General features: G+C 57.3%; 1 protein-coding gene and 2 non-coding genes across 7 annotated transcripts in view; 1 reads left to right on the top strand and 2 right to left on the bottom strand.

Annotated features, from left to right (window-relative positions):
• SHF (Src homology 2 domain containing F) overlaps window positions 1-7,298 on the bottom strand; it is a 40,052-nt gene extending 32,754 nt beyond the window's left edge. For 2 of the 5 annotated variants that reach the window (XM_055819522.1, XM_055819507.1), the window contains exon 1: window positions 6,601-7,298. In XM_055819522.1, the coding sequence (XP_055675497.1) occupies window positions 6,601-7,074 (474 nt within the window). In that variant the 5' untranslated portion in view covers window positions 7,075-7,298. The remainder of the gene's footprint in view (window positions 1-6,600) is intronic. The other 3 variants (XM_055819513.1, XM_055819518.1, XM_055819502.1) reach the window with 2 other exon arrangements.
• An 11,296-nt stretch (window positions 7,299-18,594) lies between these two features.
• TRNAH-GUG (transfer RNA histidin (anticodon GUG)) lies at window positions 18,595-18,666 on the top strand. The gene has a single exon. It is a non-coding gene; the product is annotated as a tRNA-His (tRNA).
• Window positions 18,667-19,038: 372 nt separating this feature from the next.
• TRNAH-GUG (transfer RNA histidin (anticodon GUG)) lies at window positions 19,039-19,110 on the bottom strand. The gene has a single exon. It is a non-coding gene; the product is annotated as a tRNA-His (tRNA).
• Window positions 19,111-20,832: the final 1,722 nt, after the last annotated feature.

Genomic DNA, 20,832 nt, shown 5'->3' with positions numbered 1-20,832 from the left:
CAACCCTGCTCCGGACCCTCAGCAGCTTCCCCTGAATGGGGCCAGGCAGTATTTCCAGTAGGGTCTGAGTGCACCCAAGCACCTTTGCTGGGGTCTGCTCACCCACCAGTCTGCAAACCCCAGTCTGGACCATCCAGCGAGATGGGGTTTGCCACCACAATGCCAGCCATGCAGAGCTCCCACAGCAAGGACCAAATGGCCTGAGCACAGTGTGGTGGCTGCCTAAATCCACCCAGCGCCAGGCTCTGTCCTCACCACCACGCTGTCCCTGCTCCTGGCCAGCCATGGAGATCAGGGCTGCTCAAGCATTCCTCTCCAGCTCCCATAATCTGCTTAAAACAAAACACTTCTTCCTCCTTCCTGTGCAAAAGGGCCCGACAATAGCCTTGAAGCAGCAAAACCCAGCATGAAAAGGGAACAGGAACTGGAGCTGTAAACACCTCCACAGCAGCCCCAAGCCTTTGCATCCCGCTGAGCTGCGGGAGGAAAACAGCTTCCCAAGCCTCAGCTCACCACCTCCTCTTTAAACACTCCAGCTCTGGGCTCCTCAGGTGGCTGACGCAGTGGGTAGCTGGGGCAGCCCTCCAAGCCCAGCCCCTCCATACCAGGGTACAAGCGACCAGCAGAGTATCATCCCTGGAACAAACCCCACAAGCCACAGGGCTTGCAGTCACCCCAGGAGCACCCATAAGCACAAGGAGGGTTCAAACATGGGAGCAAGCAAATGCTCTCACCCCTCAGCAAGGCAGCAGCGAGATGTGTGGCTGCTCAAGATACTGTCCTCCACCAGACGAGAGGGAAAGAGCAAAACCTCCTGCTGGCTCTGCGGGCAGGGCCCAGTGCCAGTGAACCAGGATGGGGCTGCAGGAGCAGCCAGCCCCTGGCTTTGCAACAGGAGACAGGGAATCTGTTCTCACCTTCATCATCCAAGGGAGATGGGGCATCACTCAGGCCCCACAGGCCACCAGAGACACCAAGGGGCAACACTGAGTCTGGGGGTTGCAGCCTTTTGCTTGCCACCACTGGGGTGAACACCCCCAGGGAAATCTAAGTCACCAGTGACTTTTGCAGCTGCTTGGCTGCTGGGACCCAACGTAATGCCCACGGGCTGAAAGATGACAGCGACTGCAAATTCACTGTGGGAAGCCCCTCTGCTTTCTAAATATGCTTTTCCTCTCCAAGACAAAGAGGGGCACTTCCCACCCGCTGTCTGTGAGATCCCATGGGCACATCAGTGCCCACCACTCTAAACAACCAGGAGATCCCATGGGCTGCACCCACATCTCAAAGCTACAAAAACGCTTTCACTCTGCCGCAATTACATCTGCAGAGCACAGCCCCATGCCGGCGACAGCTCATTCACACAAGCACTAGGGCCAAGGGTGGCATGAGCACTCTTGCAGGCGTCCCAACACACACAAATGCATGGGCTTGACACGCAAGCACCTGTGAGGCGGGCAGACAGGCAGCACCATGCCCAATGCTCTCTGCAAAGAGCTCTCCTGGCTCCAAGCATGCTGAGGGGCTGTGAAACATGGTTTGTTGACCCTCATGGGCTCAGAAAGGGGTGGCCTGCTTGTTCTACCTGCCCCAAGCCCAACTTGCCTGCATTCAAACCTACCACAAACCCCATTTCCTAGATGCATTTCGCCAGACAGACATAGACCTGGCTTGCAGCTGGTGCCAGTCCTGGACCCACCCCCTCTCACCCTGTAAACAGCTTCAGATGACACAGGGTACCAGCTCAGCAGCCAAGAGACTCCCTGGCACATGGCAGTCACACTTCCCAGCCGGAGGAAAGTCCCATCCATATTTCCACAGCACTTGGGTCTGGCTTCCCAGGAAGGGACACACAAGCTCCAGCAAGCTCACAGAGCACCCTCCACTCAGGTGCCTCCAGCTCCAGAAAGCAGAGGATGGTGGAGAATCCTAACATGCCTCTGCTGAGACCCCTAAAACTGGATATTTCTCTTGCAGGGCGGTGCAAAGGCACTCATCAGTTATTAGATGGGCTCTACAGAGGCAAAATGACAAAACGGCTCAGATCAGGGTCCCGAGCCTCCAAGCTCCCTAGGTCTGGGGGATGGGGGGGGGGGGGGCAGGGGTTTGCTACACTGGCTTTACTCCTCCACTGTCTCAAGGATGCCTCTTCATAAGAGCAAAGTCTCCCCACCACAGGGTGTTGAGAATGTAAACCTATTCGTTTTTTACACGGTCAGATATTACAGTGGAGACCCACGGAGAAGGTGGGAAGGCAATTCCTAACTGTCTCCAGGAGCACTGCAACCTCAGGACACACAAGCAAGCAAGTGAGAATGATACCCCAAGCCCTGAGGCCGGAGGGACTGGAAGCTCCAGCTGGTGCCAGGAAGGGGGCAGGGCTCTCAGAGGGCAAAGGCAGGGATCATGTAATTACCAACCGCATCCTAATGCCCTTGCATGTGGGGCCGAATTAAGGTTGCCTGGGAAACCGCATCTCTGACATTTCCTAATCCACTTGCCGGACTTTACGAGCCATGCAGGGCTCTCTGCAGCAGCTGTGGTACATGCAGCTGCTCCCTTGGTGCAGGAGGGGTCACAGCCACTGGCAGGGCAGCTCCCAGGGGTGCCCCAGACCCCCCACAGTTCAGCCAAAGGGCAGGCATTTCCATGCTTAGTTCACCTGCCGTGGTTGCAGAGGGAGCTGCTCACTGCCCGGCTGATCCCAGCACGCCGCTCAGATGCCCGGGTACTGAGGCATCACCTGCTCATACACAGCACAAATTTGCTAATACAATTTGAAAGTATTTGGGTGTAAAGCAACCTGACGTGCAAAGCCACCATACCAGCACAGCTCTTGGTGCAGACCAGTCCTTCAGAGAGCAGCCAAGGCATCACTGGCACTTGGACATATGTCCTCTTTGTGCACATAAATGTTTTTCATGCATTTATCTGCCGTGACAACGCACACCCAGATCGCTGCTGCAGTACTGAGGCTGGTCTCACACTGATATTTATGCCCACTGTAAGAAAAAAAGAAAACCAAAATAAAACGAAGGTTAAGGACCAGACAGTCACTTGGTTCTCACCGTAAAACAGGTTTTACACTGCCTACCAGGTCAGGTGACAGATGTTGGCTCTCCAAGATTGTTCACAGTTCAGGCACTGAGATCCCTGGGCAGAGCTGGGGCTCTTCAAGCCATCTTGCTTACAAACATCCTACCTGCCACCACCCTTTGCCACAACAAAATGTTCCACTCTACAGAGGTCCCCAGAGGACACCTGGGGAGATCCTTCACTTTATAAACAAATCTCTTGCTCTGGAGATAAAAGTGTGTTTTGAGTTCCCCCAGGAGCTGCTCTGAGTTATAATCAAACTCAGTTCATTCTCTCTGTCAGGTGCAAGATTTCCCCAGTTTTACACATCTTGCAGCTTGGCTTTCAGTGGACGCCAAAGCCAAAAGCACAGAAGAGAGCACTGGCCTTCCAACAGGGGTCTGGTCTGCAACCCACGGGGCCAGCAGGGCCAGGCAGGGAGCCCACGGCTGCACCCATGGCAGGAGAGGAGGGAGCATGGGGTGGACAGCCAGCACGGCATCATGCAGGATGACTCAGTTCAGGGAGGCTCTTGCAGGAAAGACACACACCCAAGAGCTTCCTGGCCAGCCATTCCCACACCCCGCAGCACTGACCCTGAGCTCCCAGCAAAAACCTCAGCACCTGGTCAAAACACGTGTGAGATAAAGATGTCCCCAGGCAAATCCCCAACCCCAGCACACTGTGCCTTGGGTGCAGGCATCTCCATACAGCAAGGTCCCTCACCACATCTCTCCCCACTGCATCCTGGTGGCACTGTTCCTCACGCCTAATCCAAACATGGCAGAGAAGACATCTCCAGAGTATTTGCCTCGCTCAGGCGAGCTGTACAGGGCCAGTCTGTTGTCCACCACTGTAGGGAAAGGACTGCCCACACCAAGCATATGGGGAAGGACCTGTGCTGGTACCCATCATGTCCAGCAAGTGTTTGTAATGGGGTAGGAGCCACTGCAGAGCTCACTCTAAGCATGTCTCCACAAGATGTGGCAGAACCCATACAAGGCAGAAAGATGTGACGATTCACACTACAACAGCAAAGCAGTGTATGGCCCAGGCAGGAAGGATGCCATCATTGCCAAGATGTTCCTGCCCCATCTTCAGTTCTCCAGGATGGGCAAGACAATTATGGCAAGCACAGGGCTCCCAAGGAACATAGTCAGTCCCCTAACCTCAGTGCAGTGCCTGTACCACAACCCACATAGCCTCAGCCAAACCACACATCCAGGAACTGGTGGCTGCTCCCGCCACCTCTGTCCATCTTTGTCCTCCCCACTCATAAAGACTGCACATTTTATTAAGTTTTTCACTGCCAATCATTAGTAAAAAAACTCTCTGCTCCAACAGCCTTGCCTGTACCTAGAACTGTACTTCTGCCTTCATCTTCAGCATCAGCACAACTCAAGGCACACATCTGTGAGCTTTCTGGACTCCCAGTCCCCACAGCAGGTAGGGAACAGAGCCCACCACCTCTTCCTAAGCACAAAAGCACCGAGCACCCTGCCACAACCATCATCTTAGCATGAAGAGCTCAGCAGAGACTCCAACCCAGCCCCAGTGTGTGCCTTCCCTGCTCCAGGACACCTCGATGTTGTTGCCAAGAGCAAGGACTGCAAAGACCAGCAGCCCCCCCACCAAGTGCCTCCATCCTCCTGGACTGCGTCCAGGAAGAACCACCATGACCTTGTAGCAACCAAGGAACCCTCCCACCACTCAGCCTGACGTCAAGGCCAGCAGACGGGAGCTGCAAACAGTGTTCAAGCCCAACAGAGATGCTCCACATGGTGAAGGCTCCCTGGCTTCTCCAGGCAAACTGTTTTAATGGACAGCCACACGCACTATCAAATATTCTCACACTATCTCTGCCTTCAACCCAGCCTCTGAAGCTCTGCCAGTGTCCATCACACCAGTGCTCTGAAGAATTAGAAACCTCCCTCCCACAGACACATGCAGGAGATCAGATGATCTAATCACCCTCTATCTTGGATAAAGTGAAGGGTCTTCTTTGGCCTAGTGCTGTTAACTGGGCTTCCCCAAACAAGTATCAGCTTTTAGCTTTAGCTCTGAACTTCCCAGCTTCTCTCCAGCCCTCAGATGCCCACACAGCCCTGGCTGTGCCTGTTGGTGGTTCCTGTTTCCCACAGCTGTTGTTCAGCCCTCTGCGCGTCACAGCCTGGGTCCTTCCTAAGACCACCACCCGCTCCCGGTCCCTCTGAGCCCACACCACATGTTCCAGAGGAAAAAACATCCAGCCTGCCTCAGCAAACCACATCACTACATCAGCACCTCCAGTCCCTGCTGCCAGTGCCCAGGAGGGCACTTCTCCTTCTGTGCTGCTGCCCGCAGTTGCCAGTTTACAGGATCCCAGCTCAAAAGGGTGTTTCTGCTGGGCCCCTCTGGAAACCTCCTGAAAGCGATTAGTCAGTATGAGCAACTTTCCCAAATCCACCAGTGACAAGTTTTTCTTATCTGCTTAAAATACTCCCGAGCAGATTTTGCCTGGTGCTTGTTTCATCGTGCCACCCAGCAATGCCAGGACCACAGATGGGGTCATCGTATCCACCATTCCCTCCACCAGCCAGATCTGCAATCCCGTCGAGTTTGCTCAGCAAGCCCCATCTTGCAGGCAGCAGTGCTGGCGGGCATGTACTGGTTACCCCTCCTGCCTTTATTTGCGCAGTCCCTGCATCAACCTCGCTGCCAAGAGGCCCAGCACCAACAGCTGCAGCCCCAGTGGGTTTATTCCTCTCCCGGGTCCCTGCGCTGCTTGGAGCCCATCTCCCCCCATGGGGAGCTTCCCCCCAGCTCCTGCCACTCGCCAGGGACGTTCCTCAGCTCCTTTCCGGCACCGGCCGCGCCAGGCTCTGCTCGAACCCCCCCCGAGAAGGCAGCTGGGAGGCGGCAGACAAAGGGACGCTGAGGCTCCCTGACAAAGCTGCACGGCAGCGGGGGGGGCGTCCGCCAGCGGGCAGCCCCTGGCGAGCGGGCGGGGGGAAGGGGCGCCTGCGCTGCCGGTCACCGAGTGGGAGGAGGCCCAGGGCCACCGGCCCCAGCGTCGGAGGCCGCTGGAGACAGTCCTGCGTTGCACAGGGCCTTTCCAGCCTGGAAGGTCTTCGCCTCTGTCGAGCAGCAAGCACTTTCCTGCAAAGAAACGCCAAGAAGGGAGGGGGGACGGCGGCCGACAGGCCCCGCGATCTCGCACCGCCGCGAGCGACACTTCCCGCCGGGGCGCGGACCTGCCTCCCGCGGGAGCCGGGGCGAAGCCGGGGCCGCCCCCGCCGCTGCTGACGCGTGACCGGCATGTAGGTGCTGCCGGGGCGGGGGGCGTGAAGCGGGACCCCGCGCGGAGCCTGGCCGCCCCAACCCCCCCGCGCCCAGGCTCCACCTGCCCCGGGGCGCCGGCCCTGCCCCGTGCTCGGGCAGCCGGGGCGTCTGGCGAGGTGGCCTGCAGCACCCGTCCCGGCACGGGAGCCGAGGCACGAGCGGGGAGCGGAGAGGGCGGCGGGGGGCCCGCGCCGGGACACTCACCTCCTGCGGCGGCTCCTCGGGCAGCTCTGGGCCGGCCGGGGACGAGCTGGAGGCGGCGGGCGGCAGCGGCGGGGGGCTGGCGGGCACCTTCTCAGTCGCCTCCACCTTGATGAGCCGGTGCTTGGGCGAGATGTAGCGGGGCCCGTCAGGGGTGGCGGGCGGCGGTGCTGCGCTGTAGGGGTCCTCAAAGTCGCGCTCCTTCTGCAGCCGGTAGGCCGCCACGATGTCGGGCTGGGCGGCGGCCAGCGGCTCGGCCGCGCCCCCGGGCGGCGGGGGCGGCTGCGGCGGCGGCCCGGCGCGGTAGTCGGGCTTGGGCGGCGCGGGGGGCGCGGGCTTGGCGCTGCGGAAGCCCAGGTGCTCGCGGAGCCAACGGGCCATAGTGCCCACGCACTGCGGAGCCCCGCCGGCCCCGGCCCCCGCCCCGCCGCCCGCCCCGCCGCGCTCCGAGCCGGCCGCCGCTCCGCTCAGCAGCATCGGCGCCGGCGGACTGAGCGCGGCGGCGGAGCCCGGGCCGGGGGGGGGAGCGGGGGAGGCGGGCGGGCGAGGCGGCCAGTGCCACCTGCCGGAGCCGCCGCGCCGGCTGCTCCGAGCGGGGCTTCCCCCCCCGGCTCCGGCCGCCCCGCTGCCCCGGACCCGCTGCCCCCCGCACGGCACGACACGCCGCGGCCTCCCCCGCCGCCCGGCTCGGCTCGGCCCGGCCCGCCTTCCCCGGGGCCCGCCCCGCTTGGCCACCGCCCGGCCCGCCTCCGCCGGCGCTCCGGGCAGGCCCTCGGCTCCCGCCCCGCGGCCCGAACCGGCCCACCAGGGCGCCCGCCGCCCCGTTCCTCTGCGGCGGAGCTGGGGGCCGCGGGCCTCATGCGATCCGGCCCGGCCCAGCCCGCAGCGCTGCCGGCTCCGGCACCTGAGAAGCAGCGCCAGCGGTGCCAGCAGAAGGGCCCCGGGGGGCTGCTAGAGGGACAGGGGCAATAAGGGCCCCCTCGATGTCAAAGCCGCTGCCTGGAGGGTGTCCCCGAAGCCAGCCCAGTGCGGGACAGTGCAACAGCACACTGCAGGGACCATCACCGCAAGGCCAGGCTGGCACCAGGGGCCCCACAAGACGAGACAGGGGTGAGCAGGGGTGAGGCAGGGGAAGGTGCCTGGGAAGAAGGCTGAGCTGAGGCAGGGTGTGCCAGGGCATCGGGGTAAGCGTGAGCCCCCGGGCATGGGGAGCAGGGGCACAGGGCATCCCCCTGGGTGCAGCCCAGGCAGGGCTGGATTTGCCCGTGAGGGGCCAGTGGTGACAAGCCTGCAGAGCAGGGAAGTGTCACTGGGAGCGGTGCACTGGAGCATGGCTGCAGAGGCTGGAGCTGCCTCAGCAGCTAGCAGACACTTACACGTGTTGTGACTGTTACCCCTGCACACACCGATCTCCACCCACGCCCGCTCACCCACGACCTAGGACTGACTGTTTTCTCCGTGCCCTTCTAACCCCCAGCAGCCATCATAGACAACCCTCTCTCCAGACCTGCACCCCTGAGTCCTCAGCACACACCATTCACCCAGCCCTGCTCGCAGGCTGAATCCCCTGTTGGCCTGGGTCAGCCATGCCTGAAAGGGAAGGGGGATGGAGGCAGGGTGCTCTGAAAGCAGGACCACTGAAGTGAAGCTGAGCAGAGGCATGCAGTGAGCAGGGAAAGATGCTGTGGAGTGGTCCTGCCCGAGCTTGCACTGTAAGCCAGACTCCTGCCCCACTGTGGGAACAGATGTTGGCACATGGGCATTGGGCTGCTTGCTGCAGGGAAGAGAGGGTGCTTGGAGAGAGAACCTTCTTGTGGTGACCCCTCTTCCTTCCAACCCCTGCACAGGAGGAACACTGAGGTGAGGATGCTGAGGAGGTGAGCCTCCTGTGCTAGCCTGGCATGGCACGTGCTGAATGCATGCCCAGTGAGCCCACCAAGTCCCAGATTTGCTTTATCGAGTATGTGCACTCTGCATGCCCTTGCCCAAGAAACCCAGCCAAATCCACCATGTCCATCTGAACATCAAGGAAGCTTCCTCCCTAGGGAGAAGACAGCTAAGGCACCCAGAAACCAAGACTGGAAATTTCAGAGTGTGGGGAATGCAAGACGCAAAAGGCATCAGGAGGAGGAAAAGTGCCTATCAGGAACAGAGTAAATACAAAACAGTGAGGTCTAGCAGCAGATCTCAATCTGGGCAGATGGGGATGATGAGATTTTTATTAAAATGCAGAAAAGGCAGACGTTCTCAATAAATTTGTCTGTCCAGCATTTGGTAGGAAGCAGAATGCAGGGCTGATGGCATGTGAGACTGAGAGTACTTCTACCCTCTGATAGTAACCAAGGAGGATGTTCAGCAGCATCTGTTGGAGATGGCTTTTGTTAAATCCTCGAGCCTGGAGAACACACACTTGGCGTCTCCTGAGAGCTGACCGAGGAGGGATCTAGCTTGTGGTGATATTTTTTCTGAAAAAAATACTACCATACCAGAGGAACTGCAGAGGTTCATCCTTCCCATCCCATCCCATCCTGTCACATGCTTCCCATTGCTCCCTCCTGGAAGAGGCAGCTGCACCAGGGCCATGCTGGGGATCAAAGAGGGACTGTGGTCTGAGCCCACCTAGGACCCCAGCAGCTCCTCCCCATTTGCTGGGCCTGTTTCTCTTCCAAATTCCTTTGTGGCCTTTTGGAAGGCAGGTAGTAGTACCCAGTGTAGCCCTGTTCTCTGATCTGTGTCCTGTGGGGCATCGCCTTCTCACCTGAGGCCTCAGCAGAGCCTGGAGGGACATCAGGAAGAAGATCCCTGAACCCACCTAAGCCCTCAGATTTGAGCTACCCCTGGATATTGGTTTCCCTGAGCCAAACCACCTAGACAGCAGCATGGGACAGCAGGGTGAGGAGAACATAGCTGGGGTTGGAGCCCCCATCAGGAGACTTCCATGTGCTTAGGGAGCTTTGAAGGGGAGTCCAGGAAGAGACCAAATGAGCTCCTTACACCCTGTGTTGCTCGGCACAGGCACAGGCTGCTTACATTTTTTTCTGCAGTTGTGATGAGACACTAGCGACATCCCTCCATTCACAACAGTTCGTTTCAGGTTTGAAGAAGCAGCGACAGATTTCTGCATTCACACTGCCAAAGCCAAGCCCCATCTGTGTCTCACACCACAGCTGGTGTTGCTCCAGTCCCCAACTGTTCATATCCCTCTTATCTGATGCACATTGGGACCCGGGTTTGATGCGTGCACCTAGAGACTGGTCCCAATACCACAACTGTAGCCGCGATGCCATTCTGCTTGCAAGTTGCTGCGTCCCAGCCAATCTCTGTAACAGATGGCTGTCATGTAGCATCGCTCCTGCACGGACTGGCGGGGGGCGCAGGGTGGGACTGGCAGACAGGAGAGGATCAGGGAGCACACGCTGCGCCACTGGTGTGCCAGACTCCACATTTTGGCTGCTCTCTCACACAGTGGCAGTGGGAAGCCCCCCAGCAGGATGCACAGCCCTGGGGGCTACTTGCTGCCTGTGCTGCCCTCAGCCCATGGAGCCCCCAGGAGGGAGGGCAGGAAGGCGGCAGAGCTGCTGCACACACAGTCCTCAGTCAGAAGCAGAACAACCCACGGCTGCACAGAAGCTATTTTTGGCTCACTTTTATGGCCTGTGGGACTAGGGGAGACAGGAAGCCTTCTGCAGTGGCCTCCAAGGGCCTGGGGCTGGACCTCTGTACCGGGAGCTCTGTTCCCACCCTCTTCCCAGTCTCCATGGAGAGTCCAGGAGCTCTTCTCTGTAATCTCGGGGCTGGAGCTCACAGCACAGCCCTTCCTGTCACCAAAGGCAGCAGTAGCTGCTCACCTGGATAAACACTTTTGAGGCAGGTTGGAGCATGCTCCAGGAAGAGAAAGCCCGGCAGCGTCTTCTGGGCTCCTGCCAGCCCTGCATGGAGCTGTGTGCATCCTCAGCCCTCATCCGTCTGCCTGGGTGTCAAGAGCTGCTTCAGCTACCCTGAGTGCTCCTGGTGCTGCGAACAGGAGCCCTGTTTGGCAGCTGGGCCAAGAAGAGGAAACAGGACCTTCCATGGGTCTAGAAGGGCTCAGGCCACATAATCCCAGTAAACCTTCCCCTCCAGTTTAAGCCTGGGTGGTGTGGATGCAGCCCAGCATCCCCCAGGCAGCAGGTTTTGGTGACTCAGAGAAGGTCTTTGTTCCTGCATGCACTTGAGAAGGTGCTCTTGAGGAAGATGATTCACCTGTAGGTGATGTGGGGGCTGAGTTTAGCATTTGACACTTGCCACCTAAGTCAGGTGCTAGGTTGGCTGCTACTCCTGCAGCTGGGAAGCCCGTAGCCCCTTGAATCTCCAGGTACTCCTTCTGCAGCTCAAAATAAAAGCCATCCCCAAGAGCTTAGAAATGTCTGTGGTGACTCCTGCCCCTTCCCTCCTTGGGAGCACCCTGTATGAGCCTTGCTGTGCAGCACAGTGGGGACTGGGAGGATGTCACATCTGCTGGGCCATCCCAACCTCCCCTGTGGTCCAGGTACAGCAGGGGATGTGAGGACTGGGATGTGGCAACTGTGACACCGAAAATGCTTCCCAGGAGCAGCCACGGAGCCCCAGACTGATAAATGACACGTGTTCTCTGCAAATGAACAAGAATTGGCATAAGGAGTAGGAACCTGGCATCGTTAGGGGACAGATGGATAAATATGATATGTTGGAAAAGAGTCAACACAGCTCTCTTACAGTAAATTTTTTTCCAAAGTTAGTGGCTTTCTTGGAAAGAGCCAGCAGGCACCAGAGGGTGATCCCAGCTGAGAGAGGTCACCTGCATTTCCACAAGCAGATCCTTTGATGAGATGAGGTCAGTGGAGAAGTGACAAAATCTGCTAATAATAAATTATTCTGAATACTGAAGATGAATGCTAAGAATTGCAGGAGGACTTTCAGAGATTGAGCAATTTGGCAATAAAATGAGGCAAAAGCCAGTGTCAGGCAAGTGACACACATGGGGAAACCAAGCCCAGCTTCATGTCTAAAGTGATGGGGTCTGACACCGGGAGCTCTGACAGTTCATGAAAACATCCCCTCAGCACTCAGCAGAGGTCAGAACTGCAAAACCTCTTGTCCAAACTGATAGGAAGGGTTAGGGAAAAGTAGAGGTGACATCAGAGGTGCCACTATTCCTTGGTCAGTCCTGGACTGTGCGTGATCCTGATCTCCCCATCCCAAGGATACAGTGGAACTGGAAAATGCACAGAGAAGGGTAACAGGATGATCAAAGGTTTCTGCACATGGCGCGTGCACATGGCGCGTGTGATGGACCAGGGCTCTTTGTCATGGAAAAGAGACAACTAGGCTTCCGGGGCAGAGAGCTGTGTGGCTGGGGGAGGGTGAGGAGTGACTGGTAGATCAGGGATAAATACGAGGAGGTGACTCGGCGCACAGCAGCCCTCCCTGCCATGGGCTGCTGCAGATGCTATGTGGTTTAGGAACAAGACCAGACAAATCCACTGGAAGAAATCCATCAAGCACTGCTAAATACAGACTGGCACAAGGAGCCTTGCAGATCTTAGAGGTAGGGATCGTGCCCAGGGGAAATGTTGCTACACATTTGCACCAGGAGACCATCAAAGTCTGGGCAGTGGGTGAGATGGGCTGCTCTTGCCACAGCAGCTGCCCGCATACAGGGGGATGCTGTTCCCAGATATACCACACACGAACATGCTTTCATTTGGCAATCCATCCCCAGGCTGGAAACATCCCTCTTCCTCGTTTGCACACTAAGCTACTCATCCCCTGCTGGTTTCTCCATAGCACTTAGGAGCTGCAAGGTTTGTTCATCCCTTCCAGATATCCCAGTTCGCATCAGGCTGGAGGGAAATGGCATGGAGACCTCATGCCCACCCAGCCCAGCTCGCTGCCCAGTGCCCTGGGGAGGGCAGGGAGCAGGCTAGCATGGAAGGGGTGCTCTGCACAAGATGCTCTGCAGCCTCCTCTCACACCAGCCTGCCGCAGTGAGTTGCACAAAGGCGGCAAGGGCCAAAGGCAAGCAATGAATTGGGGGAAGGCAGGGAGGAACACGGATAACATGGGCTCACACCAAGTCCCGTACATGATGTGAACGTTGCCTCTCCCAGGAGTCACAAACTAGGACATTTCTGCATCAACACTTGCAGACGTGATGCCAACCTGGGCTTTGTAAATGTGTTCAGGCCACTCAGATGCCTGTCTGTCCAGACATATGGGATATGCCCAAAGCATGTGTGTTTACCAAATGGAGCAAATTCTTGCAGACACTTTTTGTAGCTCCCCAACCATTCCGTCAAAAGAAATCATTATGCAGCTGATAATATAATGGAAACCATGCTAACTGACCAAAAGAAGAGATGTCAGCTCACTGACAGACATCTGCCAGCTCAGAGCCAAATACATCAGTTGTTGCCTCAGCCACACCAAACAACATTTCTGCCTCTGCTCCCAGCGCTGACAGCCCTCTGCACATCCATGACCCTGCGTGTCATAACTGCTCTCTGGTGTGATCTGTTATTTCATTAACACTTGATGAAGTGTGGAGAGCTGTGGGGCTTCATTTCCACAAACCCAAGGGCAGCACCCTGGAAATGAGCCGGTGAGAGAGCTGGGTGACAGATATGAGAAAAAAATGACTTCAGGACTGACACAGAGCATGAGAAACACCTCTCTCACTGACACATGCCAGGTATGGGCTTGAGGGAGACTTCCAAACAGCCACTATGCAAACTTTTTGGTGTAATTTTTGTTTTTCCATAAAATTGTTTCACATGGGCTCAGGCTCTGGAGAACTGAAGCCACACTTGGTGCCTGTGGGGACAGGGGAGCCAAGCCACAGGAGTTCTCTACAGCTGCCTTCAGTATTTCCCCAGCAAAACCAGGCTTGTGGCAGGGAAACCTCATGACAGATGCTGGCTTGGTGGCAGCAGCTGTATTATATCATGCAAATCTCATGGCCTCATCCAAGCACCCACTTTCACACTCCGCCTAGCCAGGCTGATGCTTTCAGGGCTCCAGCCGTGGCACAGATTCAACCCTTTCGGTGCTGGCCCTCCAGCGGGCAGGGCAGGGCAGGGAGGAACACTGCATATGCAGGGTATTATTTGCCTCTACCAGGGGCCTGACCCTGCAAGGGCACAGCAGTGTCCAGGTGAGATAGGAAGCCTGAATTCCTCCTCTGAATGAACAAAGGAAGTGGGATGAGGTGGGAGAGTGTGGATCTGACCTCAATAGCAAGTGGTAAAGTGGAATTGATTGGAGCTGCCTGCACTCATTGATCTGAGGTTGAGGGAACTGTGAGGCAGGAGCATTTGCAGCTCAGAGTGATGTGCTGGTTGGAGGCCTGTGCTCTGGGGCTGGCAGGGGACCTGTGCATCCCAGGGAAGTGTTAATGGTGGGTATGATTAATTCTGCTGCAATGGCCACCCTCACATAGCTGAGTCTTTCTCCAGACAGACTCTCACTGGCTTTACTATTGACCAGGGGCTGTGAACCACCCCTGACATCCCCTTTGTATCTCTTAATAGGGCTGTCATCAACCATTGGGAAAATGGGCACAGTGGACAAGAGCAAAACAGAGGCCGTTCCCCCCATGCAGAGTGGAGCAAGTGCTTTTGCCAGCAACCCAGTGTGTGTCTTCGAAAGGGATGGGAGGCAGAAAATGAAGCAAGGATAGCTGCCTGTTTTCTGCCTGCTCAGCATCACAAAAAGCAGTTAAGAGGTGGGTTGTGCAGGCTATAAATTCCTGCTGCTGGAGGAGGCTCCTGCTCCTGGTGCAGACAAAGGAAGTGTGAGAGCTTGGGTGGGCAGCTGGAATAAGGCAGGGCACACATGAGCATGGGCTGTGGGGTGGCTGACTCTCCCCTGGGATGCTTTTATTGCATCCCGTCTTCAGCTGGATGCTGGACCCACAAGGAAAGGGCTGAAGAGGCTGCTACAGGCTTTGTGCTCCCTAGAGGTCAGACAGAAGAGCTTTGCTGAATCCCTGCTCCATACATTTTAGGCATCACTTTCCTTGACTTGCTCTGAACGTTGGGGCCAGGCAAGGGGGATCCTAAAACATAACCAAGCAGAAAATCAGTCTATCGTAGCCTGTTTGCCTCCCCTACATAGCGCTGGCAGACTGGAAAATGTCCTTTGAAGCTTTAGAAGAACCAAGACTGTCTCATGCACTGTTGTGGGCTCATAAAGCGTCTCAAGAGCATCACAGCTAAACATTCATGTCAAGAAATGCTTGAGTTTTCGTCCTTCAGCCCTTGGTGCACATATCTCATGAGCTAGAAGAGGATGGGGAGGTGGATGGTGGGGACAGGGCTGTGTCAGGTTGCTTGCAACTGTCTCCCAACTCAGATGTGCTGTCCTTTGCCCTCAGATCTCACCTAAACCTTCACTTACAAAATTATCCCAGCCCCAGGACACTTCCCTGGCCTGCTCTTGCACAAGCATCCTGCACTGTCGCAGCAGTGCCTGTGGGTATGGGAATATGGGATATTGAGCTAGATGGTATAACTCAGTGGAGTCGTTCTGATTTCATTAGGAAGTAAGGTGGGCTTTCAGCAGCAGATCAAATGCAAGCTGAATTTATGGCAACTGAATACACAGAGATGACAATGCTGGCCTGTGTCAGTGCAGTTTCCTGTCACCAGTAAAACACAGAGCACCTCCTTGCAGCACTGGCATCTGCCCTGCTTATCAAGGCACCAGCACTACTCCTGGGGCTGTTTTAGGGATCTGAGACAAAAGGAAGAGGCAGCGGGGATCATCCTGTCTCCCATCTGCCGCCTTGAGGTGCGAAAAGGTGGCCAGGGGCTGTCCCAGTGAGGGAACAGCTGGAGAGGCCACTCAAGGGGCAAAGCAGTGGAGACAGCCATGCAGTGATGAATTGCTCTTGTCCCTGTGCCAGGTGGAAGATTTATGTTTGTGCCACGGAGTGGCAACGTCTAGGCCCAGCAGCACTCTGTCTGGCTGCACTGGCATTTCAACATCGCAGGTGCCTTTAAAATCCCACTGAACACAACCCTCAGGCATCAGAGGGCTTGTAGAAAAGCCATCGAGGGACAGAGCAGGGTGGGTAGAGCAGAGGAGCCTGCCTGGAGCAGCTGTCCTTCCCAGGGGCTGGGAAAAGCCTGAAGGGATCAGGTCATCCAGCAGATGGATGGTCCCCCAATGCCCCCACAAGCTCATCCCTTTTCTTTCACGTGCGTGAGCACATCCTGGCAGGTTCCAACCATCTGGGCCAGACCAGCAGCATCCTGTGGACAAAACCACACAGCAAAGGGCTTTCAGAGCCCTGACAACCTGGCACGATTTCATCAGGAATGGCTGTACCCGAAATCTGTTGGGGAAGGCAGCCCATGGGTAGGAAGCTGTGCTGGGACAGGGCCACCACCACCAGTGATGGGCAGCAGCAGCTTCATGCCTCCTCTTCCACACCCACCAGGCCCCTGCCACTTATCTCCATGTCCGTTTGCCACCTCCCTGCTCACTTCCATGTTTGGCCAACTCCTTATTGCTGCAGCATTTATCTCTGTCATGCTTGTTCCAGCAGTTGAGATCATTGTTATTCTGCTGGCTTCCCCCTTACAGAAATGTCTGCTGAGCATCCAAAGCACAAGCCCCACTGCCTCCTCCCTGCCCACCGAGGAGCCTGCACCATGTGCACCACGTGAGCCATACCCAGCATGCACCCACACAAAGATAAGCCCTGCACCACACCAGGCCAAGAGCTGGGATCAAGACCGTGGTGGACACCAATCTCAGGGCTCCCACTCTGCCTACCCATGGAAGTGCCCAGGGAGGCATCCCCTGGTCACTGTAGGTTCTCCATCCCCACCAGGCATGGGCAGCATGTCCTGCCAGAGATGCTCCACATCTCCACACTGTCCCACCTTCTCTTTTGGGTGCTTCTTCCCCACCACAGCTGTGCTGACCCATTGCAGCAATTGTCCAGGACTGCTCATGAGAGCAGGTCAGCATTGAGCTGGGCTCATCCTTTCACCAGTGACACAGCCCGGCTCAGTGGCATTGGGACACCACCAGCTCAGCGTGGAGGAAGGCACAAGAGGACAAGCACAGGGCAGCTCAAGGACCTCCCCCTCCACAAGCTTGTGCCTTGGGATTCAGGCATTGTGATGACCCCACCTCTGCAGCTCAGCTGCCCCTTGTCCTGCAGATGTCTGGGTGCTCAGGTCTTTCTCCATGGTGCAGCCAAGTGGTTGATGATGGTGTCAAACTTCCTGAACACAGGAAGGAGACACACAGTGATGCTGCACCCGCTTTAGGTCCAGCATGAGGACACAGATGGCCACAGGTGCAAAACAGAAGTGTCTCTGTGACCCTATGGGAGAAACAAACTGGGATTGTTAGAGGGTGGACAAGGGAAGCAGAAGGGCAGCACCAAAACCCACACAACATCCAGGTCATTCAGAGATAACCACCAAAGAGCCCCTCCTCCGCCACCTCCTGGTCAACCAGGTTGGATGTTGTGGAAAGCATCTCCCATTGCAAAGGTTCCCACCGTGGCTAGAAGGACCCGGTGTCCAGGGCAAGTCAACAGCAAAGAAGCTGAAGGAAGAAATAGGTGGGCTTAGGCAGACAACAGGAGGACACAAAAGGCCATTCTGTCTTCCTCCACCACTCTGAGCTCTTTTGGGTTGGATACGAGGAAGATGAGGATCTCAGGGTGGCAGAAGTAATTACTTCACAGAGTAATCAGGGTGCATGGGGCCCTCCTCTGGTTTGTCCCAAGCCTCAGGAAGACTTCTTTAGATTTAGGATTCACCAGCTGCAGCAGATACAGGAGAAGGGATGCGGTGCAGGGATGTACCCCTGCCCAGCACAGCCGGCATGGTTGCAGGACACCGCTGCCTCTTCCAGCACCCCTCACATGCAAGCAAAACACATAGAGGTGCATCTATATAATGCCAAGTGATGAGCTCATGGCACACACAGGAGCAGAGGTTTCTGTGACCAGCTCTTCCCTGTGATGCAGCAGTGAGGCATGAGTCATCTGGGCCATCGGAGTGCCTTGAAGTGCCATGATTGCTCTAAGAATATTTTACACAAAGAAATACTTTTGATCCCAGGTGTTTTGAATTCGTTGTGTATTTGTGAAAAGAAGAGCCTTTAATACTTGGAGCACTGTGAAAACCGGCGACAGTGGTGACGACAAACAGGCATTAACTATTCATGTGTGCTTCAGCAGGAAGAGGAGCCGCAGCACAAGCGGTACCGCCGCTGCTCCGGGCCCCATGGGCCTTGTCACAGCTGGTCCCTCTTGGCACACAGGCCCCACCGTGGCGGGCTCGATGCCACAGGACCTGTTCCCTGAGGAAGACCCGGGGGGGTCGTTGCAGCGAGGGGGGCTGGATTAGGGGCGCAGTGCGGCTGGGGTGGGGAGGGAAGGGTTGGAGTCTGAGGGTCAGGGCTGGGGTAGGATGGGGCCGAGGCCAGCGTGAGTGTCAGGGCTCGCAGAGGGGTGACAGAGAGTTCAAATAACGGCTGGGGTGAGGGTCGGGGTGACGCAGAGGTGTTGGGGCCAGGGGCTGCGGTGGGGTTGGGGTGGGGGTGAGCAGCGTGGCTGGGGTCGGGGCCAGGCCCGGGCGCGGGGTGACAGGCGTGCACTGGAGCAGGGACCCGGCCCGGCTTCAGGGCCCGGCTCGGGAGCGGGCTGTAACGGGGGCGGGCGGCGGGGGCAGGGAGCGATCCCAGCCCCTGGCCGGGGGCAGGGGGGAGAGGGGCAGGGGCAGAGGGGGAGGGGCCGAGCACCCCAGGCCCCACGGCCGCAAGCCGCCCCACGCAGGCGTACAGGCACGGGTGCCGGGAGGGGAGCGGGGGTCGCCGCTCACTTACGTCATCGTGGAGACACAGCCTCACGGAGGCGGAACGCACACGCCTGGTTCCACCCTGCGCCACAGCTGCCGACGTCAGCCCTAAGGGCTGTCGCGCAGCCTGGGTTAGTCAGAGCCCAGGTAGCGCGCCGTGATCGTATAGTGGTTAGTACTCTGCGTTGTGGCCGCAGCAACCTCGGTTCGAATCCGAGTCACGGCATCGCTCAGGCGGTACCACGGCAGACGGGCTTCTGATTTTTCTGCTCTTTTTTTTTTTTTTTCCCTTTAACTTTTACGACAACTTCATTAAGTCTTTATCTCTTTTCACGTTGCATCATATTTCACATTTTTTTCCCGGGTCCTGGCGGGTCGCGGTGCTGCAGGGCCCGGCTCGCCCAGTCCGGGCACTCTGCAGGGCGGTGGGGGGGATAAGTAACGGAGCGACGGGAAAATAATAAAATAAATGAAATTAAATGAAATAATAAAACAAAATAAACAAACCCCCATAAAATAAGATAAACCCATAAAATAAAAAAGACGGCGCCGGAGAGGTAAAAACAGAAGCCCGTATGCCGTGGTACCGCTGGAGCGATGCCGTGACTCGGATTCGAACCGAGGTTGCTGCGGCCACAACGCAGAGTACTAACCACTATACGATCACGGCGCGCTACCGAGGCTCCCGGAAAGTTCTATAGCCCGGCGACTCTTAGTGCTGACGCAGCAGCTGCGGTGCGGAACTGTGCACTTTCGTGTGGTGCTCGTTTGCCCCAGCACCGAGCGAGCGGTGCCTGGGCCTGTGCGTCCCGCGGGTGTTTGCATGAGCACCCCTGGGGTGCCGCAGCAGGCTGGGGAAGCCTCGCCCAAGCAGAGGTGGGTTTACATGAGCATCGCACAAGCCACAGTCAGGGTTTTGCTCCTCATTGTCCATGCAATGGGACTAGATAAAATCCACAGGGAGAAGATGCTGGTCATGGGCACTGGGGAAGTGACATTTGCATACAGGCAGCATGTGCTGCGTGACCATCCTGAGCATCCTGTGGCATCATTAATCGATCTCTGAACCAATTCCTGCTAATCCCTGGTGTTGGCACCCTGAGAGCCACATCGCTTCACTGCTTCTTGTGAAAAAAAACCCAAACAGCAAAACCCTAAGAGAGATACCAGCCGGGTGCACGCATGTGGGGATGCAACTCCCACTGTCCCACATGAAAAAACGGTTTCTGACACATGCTGGCAGCCAACGTTTTTGCTGCCTGCAGCCCTGTGTCCATCTGGCGCTGCTCAGGCACCAGGTGATGTGACTTTGCACTGCCACAGCTTTGACAGCCACGTGTGCCCGACTCTTTGCAGGAATCATTTCCTGGGGCAGGGTAAAGGTTGGATTTCTGCTTTTGCTGTCTTCCCTCAAGGCTCATTTCACCTGGGGGTAGAAGTAATTTGGGCAACTTCTTTTGGGCGGCACAGTGCCCTGCATGGCTGCCCAGCGTGCTCCCCTGTGTGCCCTGATGGCAGCTGGGTGCCCAGACGTGAGCCCCGGGAGGAGCCAGGGCAGCTCCGGCCCTGCAGGGCCCACCCAGGTCTTTGGACTGAGCTGTTAATCAGTAACTGGGGCGCGAGGCAGGGAGCTGCGCAGCTGGTGGGGCTGGTAGGTGAGTGTGGGGGGACAGCAGGCACCAGCATCGGGGGGAGCCATGGGGCATGAGGCTGTGGGGGGCATGAGGACGTGGGGGTGTGAGGGCGTGGGGTGCAGGGATACAGTGGGGAAGGCAGAGGGGCACGCAGCCACACTGTACCACGAGGCTGTAAGGGGCCACAGGGGACAGCAAGGTGCAAGGGGCATGGCATGGGGAGCGTGGGGCGTGATAGGGTGAGTGGGCATGTGGGAAGCATCCACCTGCTGCCCCACTGATAGCTGTCTGTCCATGTGGCCCCACTTCCAAAGGCTCCTGGAGGGCACGGATGCTGGGAGGGATGGGGAGAGCCAGGAGCCCTGGGGGTCTCAGCACACTGGGAGGTCCTGGAGGGGTCTCTGAGCGTTGAGGGTGCTGGAGGGGTTGCTGAACCCAGAGAGGTCCCGGAGGGGTGTACCTGAAATGGTGGTGGGCCTGGGGAGGGGTATCCTCCTGAACCCTGCCAGGGTCTTGGTGAGGGGTCCCTGAGCTCCAGGGGGCACCAGGAGTGCTGACAGCTCTGGAGAAGGTTCTGGGTTCCTACCATGGCCGTGGGTCCCGCCTTGCTGCTGAGGTGCCACAAGCCCAGGGACACACTGCGGGCCGGCACACCTCAGTGGTCCCCCTTGGTGGCTCCGCTAGCCTGTGGAGCCCACCACCATCTTCAGCTGCCATGAGGTCCTGCATTGAGAGGGATGTTCTCTAAAACAACTCAC

Source organism: Falco peregrinus, chromosome 1 (genome assembly GCF_023634155.1).
Source record: "Falco peregrinus isolate bFalPer1 chromosome 1, bFalPer1.pri, whole genome shotgun sequence".
Classification (NCBI taxonomy): domain Eukaryota; kingdom Metazoa; phylum Chordata; class Aves; order Falconiformes; family Falconidae; genus Falco; species Falco peregrinus.
Note: the sequence above shows the minus strand (reverse complement) of the source record. Positions and strands in the feature narration are given on the sequence as shown.